Below are 16,346 nucleotides of genomic sequence, written 5' to 3' on the forward strand. Positions count from 1 at the left end.
TTCCTATTAGCTTCCATATCTTTCCCACACTTACCAATCACCCGTTCGTATCCTTCAGTTCTATTTCCAACTCTTGCATTGAAATCGCCCATTAGCACTATCCTTGCTGTTGACCCTAACTACGATGTCACTCAATGCTTTATAAAACTTGTCAACTTCATCCTCATCTGCAGCCTCGCATGGTGAATACACAGACAATTCCTGTCCTAATTCGTCCAACTACCAAATCTACCCACATCATTCGCTCATTTACGTGCCTAACAGAAACTATGCTGCGTGTAATAGTATACCTGATGAACAGCCTTACCCCACACACTGCTCTTGCCTTTTTAACACCTGTCAAGTACACTTGATCATCTGTTTCTTTCTCATTATCTCCCCTTACACAAATAGCATTTATTCCTACCACATCCAGATGCATCCTCTTTGCTGACTCAGCTAGTTCTACTTTCCTTCTTCCATAAGCCCCATTAATACTGATAGCTCCCCATTGAGTGAGACTCCATTATTCCCATAGGTCTGAGGCTTGCTTAAAATGTTCTGAGCTGGGTAAATTCGTGAAGCAGAATGCTACCCTACTTACACATAGTTCAGGTGAGGATCTCTCCTCTAATGGATTAGAGACCACTGGTGGATAGTCTAGTCCTAGCCGCCTGAGCACAAGGAGGGCCATGACTCAGAATATGTCCGAGATGCCCACCACCATTCCGTACCAACTGGTATGCCGACTCAGGACCACTTACTAGGCCACTCAGCCATTGCCCATGGTTCACGAAGTAGGATGTGACTACAGTATCCCACACCATGTAACAAATGTGAAATTTAAGTTTTTAAAAAAAATTCACATTATACTATAATATATTGAATGTGGAAGATAGTGTTTAATAATAAATCATTACTATAGTAATTTAAAGATTATTATTTTAGCTGTCAATACAGAAATATGAAATTTGTACACTGACTGACAGAGCAAATGCAACACCAAGAAGGAGTGGTCAGAACGTTATGCCAATTGCAGGGTAGACTGACGTCACTGAGGTATGCTCATGATGTGAAATGCGCCACTGTGCTGCGCACGTAGCGAACGATAAATGGGACACGGCGTTGGCGAATGGCCCACTTCGTACCGTGATTTCTCAGCCGACAGTCATTGTAGAACGTGTTGTCGTGTGCCACAGGACACGTGTATAGCTAAGAATGCCAGGCCGCCGTCAACGGAGGCATTTCCAGCAGACAGACGACTTTACGAGGGGTATGGTGATCGGGCTGAGAAGGGCAGGTTGGTCGCTTCGTCAAATCGCAGCCGATACCCATAGGGATGTGTCCACGGTGCAGCGCCTGTGGCGAAGATGGTTGGCGCAGGGACATGTGGCACGTGCGAGGGGTCCAGGCGCAGCCCGAGTGACGTCAGAACGCGAGGATCGGCGCATCCGCCGCCAAGCGGTGGCAGCCCCGCACGTCACGTCAACCGGCATTCTTCAGCATGTGCAAGACACCCTGGCTGTTCCAATATCGACCAGAACAATTTCCCGTCGATTGGTTGAAGGAGGCCTGCACTCCCGGCGTCCGCTCAGAAGACTACCATTGACTCCACAGCATAGACGTGCACGCCTGGCATGGTGCCGGGCTAGAGTGACTTGGATGAGGGAATGGTGGAACGTCGTGTTCTCCGATGAGTCACGCTTCTGTTCTGTCAGTGATAGTCACCGCAGACGAGTGTGGCGTCGGCGTGGAGAAAGGTCAAATCCGGCAGTAACTGTGGAGCGCCCTACCGCTAGACAACGCGGCATCATGGTTTGGGGCGCTATTGCGTATGATTCCACGTCACCTCTAGTGCGTATTCAAGGCACGTTAAATGCCCACCGCTACGTGCAGCATGTGCTGCGGCCGATGGCACTTCCGTACCTTCAGAGGCTGCCCAATGCTCTGTTTCAGCAGGATAATGCCCGCCCACACACTGCTCGCATCTCCCAACAGGCTCTACGAGGTGTACAGATGCTTCCGTGGCCAGCGTACTCTCCGGATCTCTCACCAATCGAACACGTGTGGGATCTCATTGGACGCCGTTTGCAAACTCTGCCCCAGCCTCGTACGGACGACCAACTGTGGCAAATGGTTGACAGAGAATGGAGAACCATCCCTCAGGACACCATCCGCACTCTTATTGACTCTGTACCTCGACGTGTTTCTGCGTGCATCGCTGCTCGCGGTGGTCCTACATCCTACTGAGTCTATGCCGTGCGCATTGTGTAACCTGCATATCGGTTTGAAATAAACATCAATTATTCGTCCGTGCCGTCTCTGTTTTTCCCCCAACTTTCATCCCTTTCGAACCACTCCTTCTTGGTGTTGCATTTGCTCTGTCAGTCAGTGTATTTTGTGGTAAGATAGAACCTATCAGCCTATGGCTGCATGAAACCCACTGTTTATTTTTGAAAGTACGGTATTCCCTTGAAAACAGGCACACAGGCCAATAGTAATAAGCAGACTCGTGTACTTCACTGTAATTAGATATGATACCTAATTTTATAGCTGGTGATCTTGACAGTAGAGTCTCTCCATGGAAATAATTCTCTCCCCTTTATGCATGATTCATCAGTTCCATATATTTGCCATTGCATCTTGCTGCCAGGCCTGTATTTAAGTATCCTTACATCCTTGGACAAAAATAAGAACTCTGATGTCTCCACCAAATAAAGGTACACTGAACTGTATCACATTGATTTTTCTTTTTATTTCCTTTTTTTTTTAAATTTTTACAAATTTTAATGTTATTTTACTGCTATCTATTTTCAACTTAACTACTTGCACTTGCCTAAAATTAATACATCTTACACAAAATTGAAATTATAAACACAAATTGTTATTACCATCTCTCCACTGACAGCTCGACACATACTGCTTATGATACAAATTCTTATAATTTTGTTAATTACCACCTATTCAATACAATAAAAACGTAATATAAACTTACATATTTATTAAGATGTTGATATGGTACGTGTTTCGCTCCTTTTTTATGAGCATCATCAGCCAATTATTATTTACTGAGTCTCATATAATACAAGGAGCGATCAGGCTTCCATGAACCATCTCTACATTGTGTGTGTATGTTGTGTGACAAACGTTGCGATCGCTATCATTTCAGCAAGTGCAACAAGAGAACAAAATCTTTACTAGAATATGCGAAAGATTAATGTATTTTTAATGCACATTTGTGCGCTATTAAATATATATATAACACAAGGAGTGCAAACAGAACAAGTAGTTCTTAAGAGGCTAGGAGCAACACTAGACAATTACGCAGCAGAAAGAAAAATATACCAACAAGCCCATTTTGGAACATACGAGAACATTTTAAATTCTATATCACATTAGAAAGTGTTTCAACAAGTTTGTTCACGAACAACATTCTCGTACTGACAATATAAAATTAATGCCAATACATTTGTATAAATGTTACTCCAGCAACAACGAGAACAAGTTAAATGTCCATAACAGACAATTATCAACTGCAGAAAATTGTCAATATAGTTAACGAAGTTTTAACGACAATCATACAAGTTAAGCAACATTGAATCAATACAATTAGCCAGATCTCAAAAGATTTTTATTTTTTAAATAATTTTAAAGGATGTTAACCAGATGAGTTACATCAATAAAATGTTAGACTTAGATAGATTTTAGACAAATATGTTTCAACTTAAAGACAATTTTATTGTTATATGACTTGTAAAATATTATAAGATTTGTCAATCAGGTTTATAGGCATAATCTTAATCCAAAAGAATTGTTTCATGATCTTATATAACCTTAAGTACATAATAATTGGCTGATGATGCTCACGAAAAAGGAGCGAAACATGTACCATATCAACATCTTAATAAATATGTAAGTTTATATTACGTTTTTATTGTATTGAATAGGTGGTAATTAACAAAATTATAGGAATTTGTATCACAAGTAGATCTTCAATACGGACAAAGAAAATGAAATTTATAACCTGCAACATACTGCTTAGTCGAGCAGCTGGTCTCCTTACCAACAAGTCTTCTTCCCAGCCCAAAGTCTGCAACATTTTCATAACACTACTCTTTTGTTGCAAATCACTAAGCAAAATTGTGCTGCTTCCCTTTGGATCTTTTCCAGTTCTCGTATCAAGTAATCCTGGTTTGGCTCCCATACACTGGAACCGTACTCTAATTGGGGTTTTACCAAAGAATTACACGCCCACTCCTTTACATCCTTACTACAACCCTTAAATACCTTCCTAACCATGTGGAGAGATCAGTATCTCTTCTTTACTACAGCCTCAATGCAATTACCCCAATGAAGATCACTCCTCGTAACACCCATGTACTTACAGTGATCCCCACAAGGTACTGTCACCCCATCAACACAGTAATTAAAACTGAAAAAAACTTTCCCTCTTGGTTAAACTTACAACCTGAATTTTCATCCCCTTTACCATCACAGCATTGTCTGTTGTCCATCTCACAATACTGACAAGGTCTTCTTGTAATTGCTCACAATCCTGCAACTCATTTACTACTCTATACAGTGTAACATCACATGCAAATAGACTATCTGTGATTCCAGTTCTTATCATTTATCTTGTAAATAAAATTCTAGGAGGTCCACTGTTTAATTTATTTTGCTTTATTTTGATATATTTATTCTTTTTAGGTCAACTCGAGATCGTATCAGTGGTTTTTAGCTTTCGTGTCTGTTTGTTTGTCAGTTTGTTCCACCATCACGGGGAAACTGCTGGATAGATCTCGACCAAACTTTGTATTTAGAGTTAACTCATTCTGGAACAGGTTTCAATATGCATATCATTAAAAAATCACTGAACAGACTGGGGTTTTATAGGAAAACCTGAAGGGATATTTTTTTTTCAATTTTCTTTTACACTACTGATTATATCTCAACCAAACATCATACTTAGAGTCTACTCATCCAATCTCGATCAAACTTCATGTTTAGAGGAGCAGATTTTAATATGCGTATAATTAAAAATCACTGAACAGACTGGGGGTTTATCGGAAGATCAGAAGAGGTTTTTCTTTCAACTTTCTCTTACACCATTGACTATATCTCTACCACACATCATATTTAGAGTCTAATCATCCAGGACCAGGTTTCGATATGTGTATCATTTAAAAATCACCAAATAGACTGGGAGCTTATAGGAAGACCAGAAGAATTTTTTTCAATTTTCTCTTACATTATTGATCATAGACTATATGCAAAACGCCCTTTATTTTAGATAATTTTTGTTATGTACATAATTTTGCTTACTCTTCAAATGACTTAGAAAAATACTACTCATCCAGTAGCAGACTTAGATATGGATATCATTTAAAAACCACTTAACAGACTGGGAGTTTATAGGAAGACCTGAAGAGGTTTTTTTTTTCAATTTTCTCTTACACTATTGATTATATGTAAAATCTGTAGACTATATGTGAAATAATAACGCAGATGATTACGAAAAATCCAATTTTTCGTCCAAGTCCAATGGGGCATGTCGTGCATGTCACTTTAAGGTCAGTAATGGGAAAAACTGAAGATCCATTTTACTCTTTCTGGAAGGCAGATATTAAGGGAGGTATCATTGTCAGAGCACCACGCCAGTGGTCAGAAATACAATATGCAACCTGAGAACCATGGAGAAATTCGCACAACTTCGGACCAGAAACTGTACCGTACAATAAATTTGGAAATCGCCCTCATTCTAATTTGTTCAGCTTCATCATATTTCATGTTCCTGCTACGCCCCTGCTTACTACTACATACTCAGCATCTCAAAATTTCTCTCAGGCAAATTAATTTGGTTTGGGACTGTTCTATTAAATTCAGTGTCACTGAATACAAACATCTCTGTTTAAACTTGTTGAATACACTAACAACACTAACTTCTTCATTGATGCCCACATCAAATCTGGATGTCAGAGGTATACAGTCGTAAGAGACATTTCATGAACTTTACAGGAGAGCAGAAAGAAGCTGCTGAGGCGCATATGTCATTACCTTTAAGGCACGTTAAATCGACATTCTGACAACTGTAAACTAACTATCGCAAAAGTCAATATGATAAGGAGTGCAGAAGATGGCATAAGGCTGAACAGCTGTATGATCATTTACCATTTTTTATCCCTGGATTCTCTTTGCACGTAAGACAGTATCTCGCAGGTTATCAATTCCTGCCAAACATACAGTAGTGTACCCATTAGAAGGCATGACTAAAACAAGTCGCATATGATAAAAACATGAAAATTGTAACTTTTTGCATTTACGTTAGTTTTCCTGTGACATCCAGAAATGAAACTTTTTTCCCACCTAGTGTCCTGTTTAACAATCACATTCTCTGTTATTAATGCTGTAACTGGTTGGAGATTTTTATTCTGTTGATATGAATCCATTCTAACTTTATTACTTTCTTTGGAAGTGTTGCATTTCTTTTTGACAAAGCTAAGAACCATTAAATATTTAATGGAAATATTAAAATAGTCAGGACAGATAATTATGTTAAATTGTAATTGTATATAAAATGATAAGTTTCAGTAATAATTATAAAATATTCTCATTTGCGAAGATATTCACACATCTGTAAGCTCATTACTTAGCGGAATGCTCCATTTAGCAGGGGTTTCATCTATCTTAGGTGCTGTTAATTTTATTACTACATACACAGCTGTAAAAAATGATAACATTAAAGCAACCATGGTCACTCATGATCATGCTACTAATCTATTAAATAATAGTTATAGAAAATTATCTCTCTAAAAAAATAATCTTACGATTATTAGTAATCTTAAATCTGAATTGCCATAAATTCCATACAGCCAAGTAATGACAGGGATGAAATAAACATAAAATTTGTCAAGCTTACAAGGATATTGTTTGTTTTGGATAAAAAATGTAGCCAAAATAGGAAACAGAGATAAACAGAATTATTTTGATTAAATGAACAGGATGTGCTTACCTTTTTGGCCCAATAATTCAATTCCTTCAGAACTAACCGGTGCAGTTCTGATCGTGAAAATGGTAGGAAAAATACTATTTCATTAATTCTTCCAAGAAACTCATCCCTTCCGAAGTGTTTCTTCAGTATCTTGAACACTACCTTCTCTTTAAAGTTTCTTGAAAGAGTAATTCTCTCACTCAGTTCATTCTTGCCTGAAATTTAAAAGTGCATTTGAAATCGCAAGAAACTAATACCATGGGGGCAAAATACAAGTAAATTGGAAACAACTGTTTAGTTTCCCCAATTCATTTACAGTTTAATCTCCATACACAGGGGATATCACTGCTAATATAATAAAAATGATATTACATTCTATTACAAATTTTAAAATCTACTTTCATATCTTCAGCAATTTCAAAATGATGGTCACTAATACATAGAAATAATTTTAAGTGAACAAAATGTGTTAACATTTAAACCACCTATCTAGTATATTAAAGTTGAGTATATAGTTCCTTTGCTTTTCCTTATTACATTTTACAATCTTTATGAATATGATTTCCAAACAAAGTATCATGGATTTAATATTTCTTGTTGTTGATTCATTATTGATTCATTCTGGTCATCAGCCCCATGAATTTTTCCATGTGAAATGTGTCTGATAACCCCCATTATTATGAGGTCTACATTTGAAATTAGAACTTAAAACACAAATTACCACCATCATGTATAATTTTCCAAGGAAGGTAGACTGAATTTTTCTCAGAATTTCATGATTTTGTTTCATCCTTCAGTTCCTGATATACATATATTCACAATGGTTCATATCAATTGAAAAGAGGTTCAAGACACAAATGTTATGTAACAAAATTTAATTCACAAAAACATTAGTCCATGTATGTTGTGAAAAATTTACCAAAATTCAATGTGTAAATTTAAAAGGTTTTTCAGCACCGTTTTCTTACAATGAACTAACAATGATCTACAACCATCCTCAGTAACCATCTTTCTGTAAATACACATCACTCACAGCTTTAAGGTTTGGTGGAACAAAATCCAAATGGGAGCACAAAAAAATGTATTTTAAGGCATGTAACCTCAAATGTCCGTAAGGTAGTTCCCACGAGTTCAACATATCTGTTTTAAGTATCCCAGGACACTTGACCAAATATCCTTCAAAACATGTAATGTTGTTCCTTCTGTATCGCACAGTTTTCCCTTGCAGGAATGATTCAAAAGAATTGCAGGAACTTGTGGATGAATGAAAATGTTGCCTTATAATAAAAAAATGAAATTATTCACATTTTTGTTCAATGCTTTAATTAATTTTTCATTATGTGCAATGTCATAAAGGGTGGAGGTAAGAGAATTCTACTGAAATAATCACACACATAATTTTTTTTTTGTGCTTATATCACACTAACTCAAGTTTTTGGGGATGCTAGAACAAGAAAGGGCTAGGAATGGGAGGCAGTGGCCACGACCTTAATGAACGTACAGCCCCAGCATTTACCTGGTGTGAAAATGGGAAGCCATGATGAACAACTACCTTCACGGCTGCCAGCAGAAAGATTCAGCCCACTATCTTCTAAATGCAAGCTCAGAGCTACGTAACCCAAACAGCAAGGCCAACTCGCTCTGTGTTTTTTGTTCTTCTGACATAGGAAACTGATAGAGAGCAGCCAGTTACCACGTAATCCACTGGCGTATGCTGGGACCGAGTCGTGGGCTACCACTAGACTTAGGTTACTCCTTTTCGATAGTTGGTTTAGTGAATGTCAAGCCTCAAGGGTTTTGAGCTGCAGCCAACAGCCAACGGAGTAGCCTGCTGTGTAGTCAAGACTTTTTCACAAGCTACTGCGCTAGCCTCTGCTACTGCTAATACTCAACCCCTGATCAGCGGAGATGGTAGCCTAACGTTTAACAAATCTATCCCTACCTACAAATTTGTGGCGAAATGGATAGAATGCTTGCCTTTGGTCTGATGGGCCTGATTCAATTCTCAGACTCAACCACATCATATTCTTAATTTCCCTGGCTTGGGGATTGGGTATTTATCACATCTTTGCCATTCATTTCATCCTCATTAGGTCACCACCAAGCCTAAAGAGATGCCATGTATTATTATTATTATTATTATTATATTAAAATTTGAATTTTACAGCATTACCAGCAGTCATACCCATCATTCACTGGTTTATTAGCTGCCTCAAGAGATCAGTGGTGGTGTCTGACCCATGATCACAGGTTCAATTCCAACAAACCAAAGAGAACACTAAACCTAAAAGAGTGCATTTCGTTTTAGCAGATCTGACTATAAAAAGAAAATATATTACTCCTGAAACAGTAGCCCTGGAGTGTCTTTCTACAAGGATGTAGAAGAAAAAGGGAGTTAATTATACAGATAACAGAGTGCTGGTATTTAAGTCAGAAGTATGAGGTGAGGAAGTATATACGATAAACACGTGTCAATTCGGAAACTTCTGGAGAACTTTGAGTCTTTGAGCTATCTCACCTCTGTTAGAAGTGGCGATCTGATGGAACGAAGCCTAGCATACCTATCTCCCCGGTCCATGCACCTATCGGGCATTCAGTAGCAATATGCGCGGGATGAGGCACAGTAAGAGATGCAGCGCTTGGACTGCAATATCAATCTCTGATGCCTTGTACTCCAAAATATGAGAGACGTTTTATCTCATTGCTTTTAAGTTTTGTAAATAGAACAATGTGCCAGATGCTTACATTATAATGTGCTTTAGATTTCCATCATTCTCATTTGAGGTTTTGGGCTTCACCGATAGCCTTGGTAGCCCTCAGTATACACCACTGATGTAATCATACTTCATAGCGATATATACACTGACTGACAGAGCAAATGCAACACCAAGAAGGAGTGGTCAGAACTTTATGCCAATTGCAGGGTAGACTGACGTCACTGAGGTATGCTCATGATGTGAAATGCGCCGCTGTGCTGCGCACGTAGCGAACGATAAATGGGACACGGCGTTGGCGAATGGCCCACTTCGTACCGTGATTTCTCAGCCGACAGTCATTGTAGAACGTGTTGTGTGCCACAGGACACGTGTATAGCTAAGAATGCCAGGCCGCCGTCAACGGAGGCATTTCCAGCAGACAGACGACTTTATGAGGGGTATGGTGATCGGGCTGAGAAGGGCAGGTTGGTCGCTTCATCAAATCGCAGCCGATACCCATAGGGATGTGTCCACGGTGCAGCGCCTGTGGCGAAGATGGTTGGCGCAGGGACATGTGGCACGTGCGAGGGGTCCAGGCGCAGCCCGAGTGACGTCAGCACGCGAGGATCGGCGCATCCGCCGCCAAGCGGTGGCAGCCCCGCACGCCACGTCAACCGCCATTCTTCAGCATATGCAAGACACCCTGGCTGTTCCAATATCGACCAGAACAATTTCCCGTCGATTGGTTGAAGGAGGCCTGCACTCCTGGCGTCCGCTCAGAAGACTACCATAGACTCCACAGCATAGACGTGCACGCCTGGCATGGTGCCGGGCTAGAGCGACTTGGATGAGGGAATGGCGGAACGTCGTGTTCTCCGATGAGTCACGCTTCTGTTCTGTCAGTGATAGTCACCGCAGACGAGTGTGGCGTCGGCGTGGAGAAAGGTCAAATCCGGCAGTAACTGTGGAGCGCCCTACCGCTAGACAACGCGGCATCATGGTTTGGGGCGCTATTGCGTATGATTCCACGTCACCTCTAGTGCGTATTCAAGGCACGTTAAATGCCCACCGCTACGTGCAGCATGTGCTGCGGCCGGTGGCACTCCCGTACCTTCAGGGGGTGCCCAATGCTCTGTTTCAGCAGGATAATGCCCGCCCACACACTGCTCGCATCTCCCAACAGGCTCTACGAGGTGTACAGATGCTTCCGTGGCCAGCGTACTCTCCGGATCTCTCACCAATCGAACACGTGTGGGATCTCATTGGACGCCGTTTGCAAACTCTGCCCCAGCCTCGTACGGACGACCAACTGTGGCAAATGGTTGACAGAGAATGGAGAACCATCCCTCAGGACACCATCCGCACTCTTATTGAATCTGTACCTCGACGTGTTTCTGCGTGCATCGCCGCTCGCGGTGGTCCTACATCCTACTGAGTCGATGCCGTGCGCATTGTGTAACCTGCATATCGGTTTGAAATAAACATCAATTATTCTTCCGTGCCGACTCTGTTTTTTCCCCAACTTTCATCCCTTTCGAACCACTCCTCCTTGGTGTTGCATTTGCTCTGTCAGTCAGTGTATATGACTCTGGAAATCTGGTGGTAAAGGCCTTACTCAAGTTGTCGTAGTAGGAGGCACGGGCTTTTGGGACTGAAAAAATCTGTTTTGCCCCAGATGGCAAGGCTGAATTGTAGGGATAGATTTGTAAGATTTGGCTGAAGCCTTAGTCAGTGGAGAATATAATAAGAATGACAGTCATCACTGTTGAGGAGTACACACTGCTGTGAGGTAAAGGGAGGGGGAGATGAGAAGACAAGAGAATGGAAAAGAGGAGTGGTTACCTACTGTTAATGCTTGGCGTTTCCCTTGACCTGAGCACCAGCTGGTGTCCAACTTTGCAATCACTAAGGGCGAGAGGGTGAGAAGGTGAGAAGATGGGGGGTATATGTTTAAGGTCTTGAATAGGGAAACAATCATCTAATTGATTGAGCCAAGTGTGAATGCGGACAGGAAGACCCATGTTATGAGGTTTTGCAGGTACTGTCATGGCCATATATTAGTTGGCTTGATAGTTAAGTCAATGTGAAAAGCTGGGCAGAATCTGCACTGAAGCTGGTAGATGGTGCAGGATGAAGTGCAGTCATGATGACCTTGTATAAGTCTTGCTGGTGATGCTATTGGTGAAACTGGTGCTGGGTATCCCTTTCCACCCTGAGCCACACAATCGTGCAGGTTGGGTTTTTATTTTATTAAAAGAAAACTAGCCTGTTTCCCTGCATAACACTGGGCTGCAATGATCGTGCGGGTTCCGCGCTTCGTATTGCAGTTGTTTTTATTTCGATAGTTGGGCACAAGGAGGCAGCATATGTATTTAAACTTTTGTAAACAAAACATACCATGCGGCCTCAAGTTAAATTGTTCCTTTTTATTATCTTTTACATATTGATTTTGTTGTGAATCTTTTTAAAACATCCTAGAAGGTATAAATATCCTTAACAATGCTACTTTTTGAAGCCAGCGGTTATAATAAACTGTCAATCTGTAACTAGCACGATGTTGCGGGTTAGGGTTTAATTTGAGGTAATGGTGTGTTTCTAACCTCAAAAGTGATCATTAGTATTTTGGGAAGATTTCTCTAATTAAGCATTAGTATACTCATGTGAATACAAAATACATGTATTTATATGAATTTTAGGGATATCAGATGAAGAAATAGCGAGGTTAACCTATGCATCTGATTGTGAGGACTTACTCAGTGAAGATGGTGATGAGTGGGTACCTGAACCTATATCTTCACAGGTAGGCAATGATTCTGATGATTCTCATCATGGTGGCGATATTGATGAAGAGAAAGAACACACAGGAGATAATGAAGAGTACTGGGTTTGGTTGAAGACTATTACCATCCTGCTCTGTCAGCTGAATTATCTATTAAACGAACCAATTCTTCCATTAAACCTTATGTGGTTGAAGGTTACAATTTTCATAAGGCTAATTTTTATAACCAAGAGGAATAGTGGAAGGAATTGGACAACCTCAGGGATCCAAATGAGGCACGCACTTGTTTCTATAGAATAATTAATTTTGTGATTAAGGATGCTGTACCAAAGAAAAGGCTTTATAACAGAAGAACTTATCCATGTTGGTATATCAATGATATTTCTTAATTAAATCTGAAAGAAAATCAAAGAAAGCGATCTAAATTTTCGGAGCATCATTTAAGAAATACAAGGACATCAGATGAGAATCTAAATCTCTGATCCATTATGCATATATGCCAAGTCTGAGAAAAACTTCAGAACTAGTACTTAACATTTTTTTGGAATTTAATCAAATGCAAAAGGATGACCAATATGCTTCCAAATTCAATGACATTTAATGGAATATCACTAAATAATAGTAAGGAGATCGCAGACAACTTTGCTGAGATTTTTTAAAGTGTTTATTCAGACCAAGCATCATCTTACATTATTACCGAGACAGATAAATTGCAAGTATCTCTCATCTTGCCAATATATAGTATCAGCGAATGTATTGGGAGGCAATTAAAAATCTTAAATCGAGTAAGTCAAGTGGACCTGATGGTATGTGAAAAATGAAAATCCACAGCCTCTTTCTCCATCTAGCGGTGAGGATAGGAATTGTGCTGGCTGCCGAAACCTGTCGCACTCCTCTGGGGCAATGATTAATGAATGATAGATGAAATGAAATGATACTGGAGAGTGTTGCTGGAATGAAATATGACAGGGAAAACCAGAGTACCCAGAGAAAAACCTGTCCCACCTCCACTTTGTCCAGCACAAATCTCACATGGAGTGACCAGGATTTGAATTACGGAACCCAGTGGTGAGGCAGGCGCGCTGCCGCCTGAGCCACAGAGGCTTGCTGATGGTATGTATTAAAAGGATGTTCTTAAATAATTAGGAACCGGGCGAGTTGGCCGTGCACGTAGAGGCGCGCGGCTGTGAGCTTGCATCCGGGAGATAGTAGGTTCGAATCCCACTATCGGCAGCCCTGAAGATGGTTTTCCGTGGTTTCCCATTTTCACACCAGGCAAATGCTGGGGCTGTACCTTAATTAAGGCCACGGCCGCTTCCTTCCAACTCCTAGGCCTTTCCTATCCCATTGTCGCCATAAGACCTATCTGTGTCGGTGCGATGTAAAGCCCCTAGCAAAAAAATTAAAAAAAAAAAAAAATATTAAAAAAAATTATGAAGCCTTTATCTAAAATATATAATTTAATTATAAGTACTCAAATATTTCTGGATTTACAGAAGATTAGCAGAGTATGCCCTATCTTCAAGTCTGCTGATAGTGCAAAGCTGAAAAATTACAGAACTGTATCAACATTGTGTGCTCTGGTGAAGGTTTTTGAACAAATAATTTACTGCCGAATTTTTGCTCGTGTAAAATATTACATTACTCCCTTTTCAACATGTTTTTTTCTCGAGCAGGTCCACAGTTACTAATCTTGCAAATTTTGCTCAAGATATTTATAATGGAATTGGATAGTAAGAATCGATCAGATGTTATTTACCCTGCATTTTCAACAGCCTTTGATAAACTGGATCACTAGATACTATTGCAAAAACTTTCTAATTATGGCTTGTCCCATGAGTTTTTGAAATTAATATCATCTTATCTCTCTGGTAGAAAACAATTTGCAATGTATCTCCAAACAAAATAATTTATATTCAGTGTTTCAGTGTTTTTTACTAATGACTTACCAAAGGTCATTAGTTACTCAAAATGTCTAATGTACTGTATGCCGATTATGTTAAATTGTACAGAACTGTCAGCACTCTTGAGGATACTTTAAAATTACAGGCAGATATCAATAATATGTACAGTATATGTGGAGTAGGAACAACAAAATACATAATAAGTGTTTCACAGTAACCCTTTCAAGGAATAAATCAACAGTACTATTTGAATATAAAATGGATAACAAAGTTTTAGGAAGGTCTAATTTAGTAAAAGGATTAGGAATTTTAATGGATACTACATTGTCCTTCAAAAGGCACACTGAAAAAATTACAAACGAAGCCTTGAGATCCTTCAGTTTTGTGGTTCAGAATTCGAGGGAACAAAAAGATGTTGGTACATTAATAACTCTATAATACATATGTGTGTAGTAAGCTTGAATATGCATGTGTTGTTTGGACACCTCATTATCAGACCCATATAAATAAGATCGAAAAAAGTTTTTGCGCATTCTGTATTACAAAATGCATCATACTTCAGCACTGAAAGAAAAAGTTTCATACAATAATTTGCTAAATGAATTTGAACTTTCATCATTATATAATAGAAGGGATGTTCTGCAACAAATATTTTTGTTACACTCGTAAATAATGGGAGTGATGACAGTGAGCTACTCGCCAGAGTGAACTTTAATGTGAAAAGTATGAATTTACAGACAAGACAAATGTTTGATTGTGAACACATTAAAACAGTGAGCCATGAAATTTCTCCCACAGTTAGAATGTGTAACCCTTTTAGCAAAATTGCTGCATGTAATCGAAGGATTGATTTTACAATGACTCTCCAAGACTTCATGCATCATGTGAAAACTGTAGTTTCCACACAGATAACATCATCTGATTAAAAAAATAAAATGCTGTATCATTTAGTACTTAGCGTACCATATAAAAGTAGGTATAACAGGTTTTTGTTAAAATATTATGTTAGAATAATTGTAAAATTGGACAATGACAAAGGATGAGAGTCGAATACAGGCAGCCGAAATGAAGTTCTTGTGGAGTATGATACAGAAGTGTAGAAGAGACAAAATAAGGAATGAGAAAATCTGGGAAGAAATTGGAGTGGAAAAAATGAATGATAGAATAGAGAAGAGCCGACTAAGATGGTTTGGGCACATAAAGCGAATGAGCGACGAAAGAATGCCAAAAAAGGTGATGGAAATGCAAATCCAAGGAAGGAGAGGCCATGGACGACCACGATTGAGATGGAAGGATACCAACCAACGCAGCATTATAGAAAGAAACCTGGACTGGGACACAGTGTTGGAGGAGGAGTGATGGAAAGACCGAAGAAAGTGGAGAGGAACCATATTTGCCCCTACCCGGCTACAGCTGGATAAAGGGAAATGATGATGATGATGATGAACTGTATTTCTGTATAATAATATTTATACCAAATATGATGGTGCAAACAACAAGTACTGAATTTATTGTATTCTCATGTTTGTTTTTTCTTTCTCTTTCTCTTATTTTTCATATTTTGAATACAATTTTCTTGTTATTTTTTCACCAGTTCTATTATTTATAACATGCATTATGTTTTATAAAATCCACCTGTAAATGGAGAATGTGTTTGCTGGTGGGATAAATAAATAAATAAATAAATAAATAAATAAATAAATAAATAAATAAATAAATCTAGGGACAGATTTCATGTCTCGAGAAACCTGGCGGTCAGCCAATTTGGATGAAGTAACCCCTAACAGTAAGGGCCTTCTTCAGGTAGTTGTAGTAGGCGGCATGGCCTTTCCGATCTGAACAAATCTGTTTGCCGTGGATGACAAGGCTGAATGATAGAGTTTTGTCATACTGGAGATGCCTCTCATATCAGTGTAGTAAGATGGTGGGGTGGTAGATAAGTACATACACGACTTGTAGCATTATTGTAAGATTTATAAACTAACTCTAATAATCACTTA

General features: G+C 39.3%; 1 protein-coding gene across 1 annotated transcript in view; it reads right to left on the bottom strand.

The window, feature by feature from the left end:
- LOC136862971 (mitochondrial disaggregase) overlaps positions 1-16,346 on the bottom strand; it is a 123,213-nt gene that overhangs the window by 20,524 nt on the left and 86,343 nt on the right. The window contains exon 9 of the mRNA XM_068225828.1: positions 6,989-7,182. Coding sequence (XP_068081929.1) covers positions 6,989-7,182 — 194 coding nt within the window. The remainder of the gene's footprint in view (positions 1-6,988; positions 7,183-16,346) is intronic.

This window comes from Anabrus simplex, chromosome 2 (genome assembly GCF_040414725.1).
Source record: "Anabrus simplex isolate iqAnaSimp1 chromosome 2, ASM4041472v1, whole genome shotgun sequence".
Lineage (NCBI taxonomy): Eukaryota > Metazoa > Arthropoda > Insecta > Orthoptera > Tettigoniidae > Anabrus > Anabrus simplex.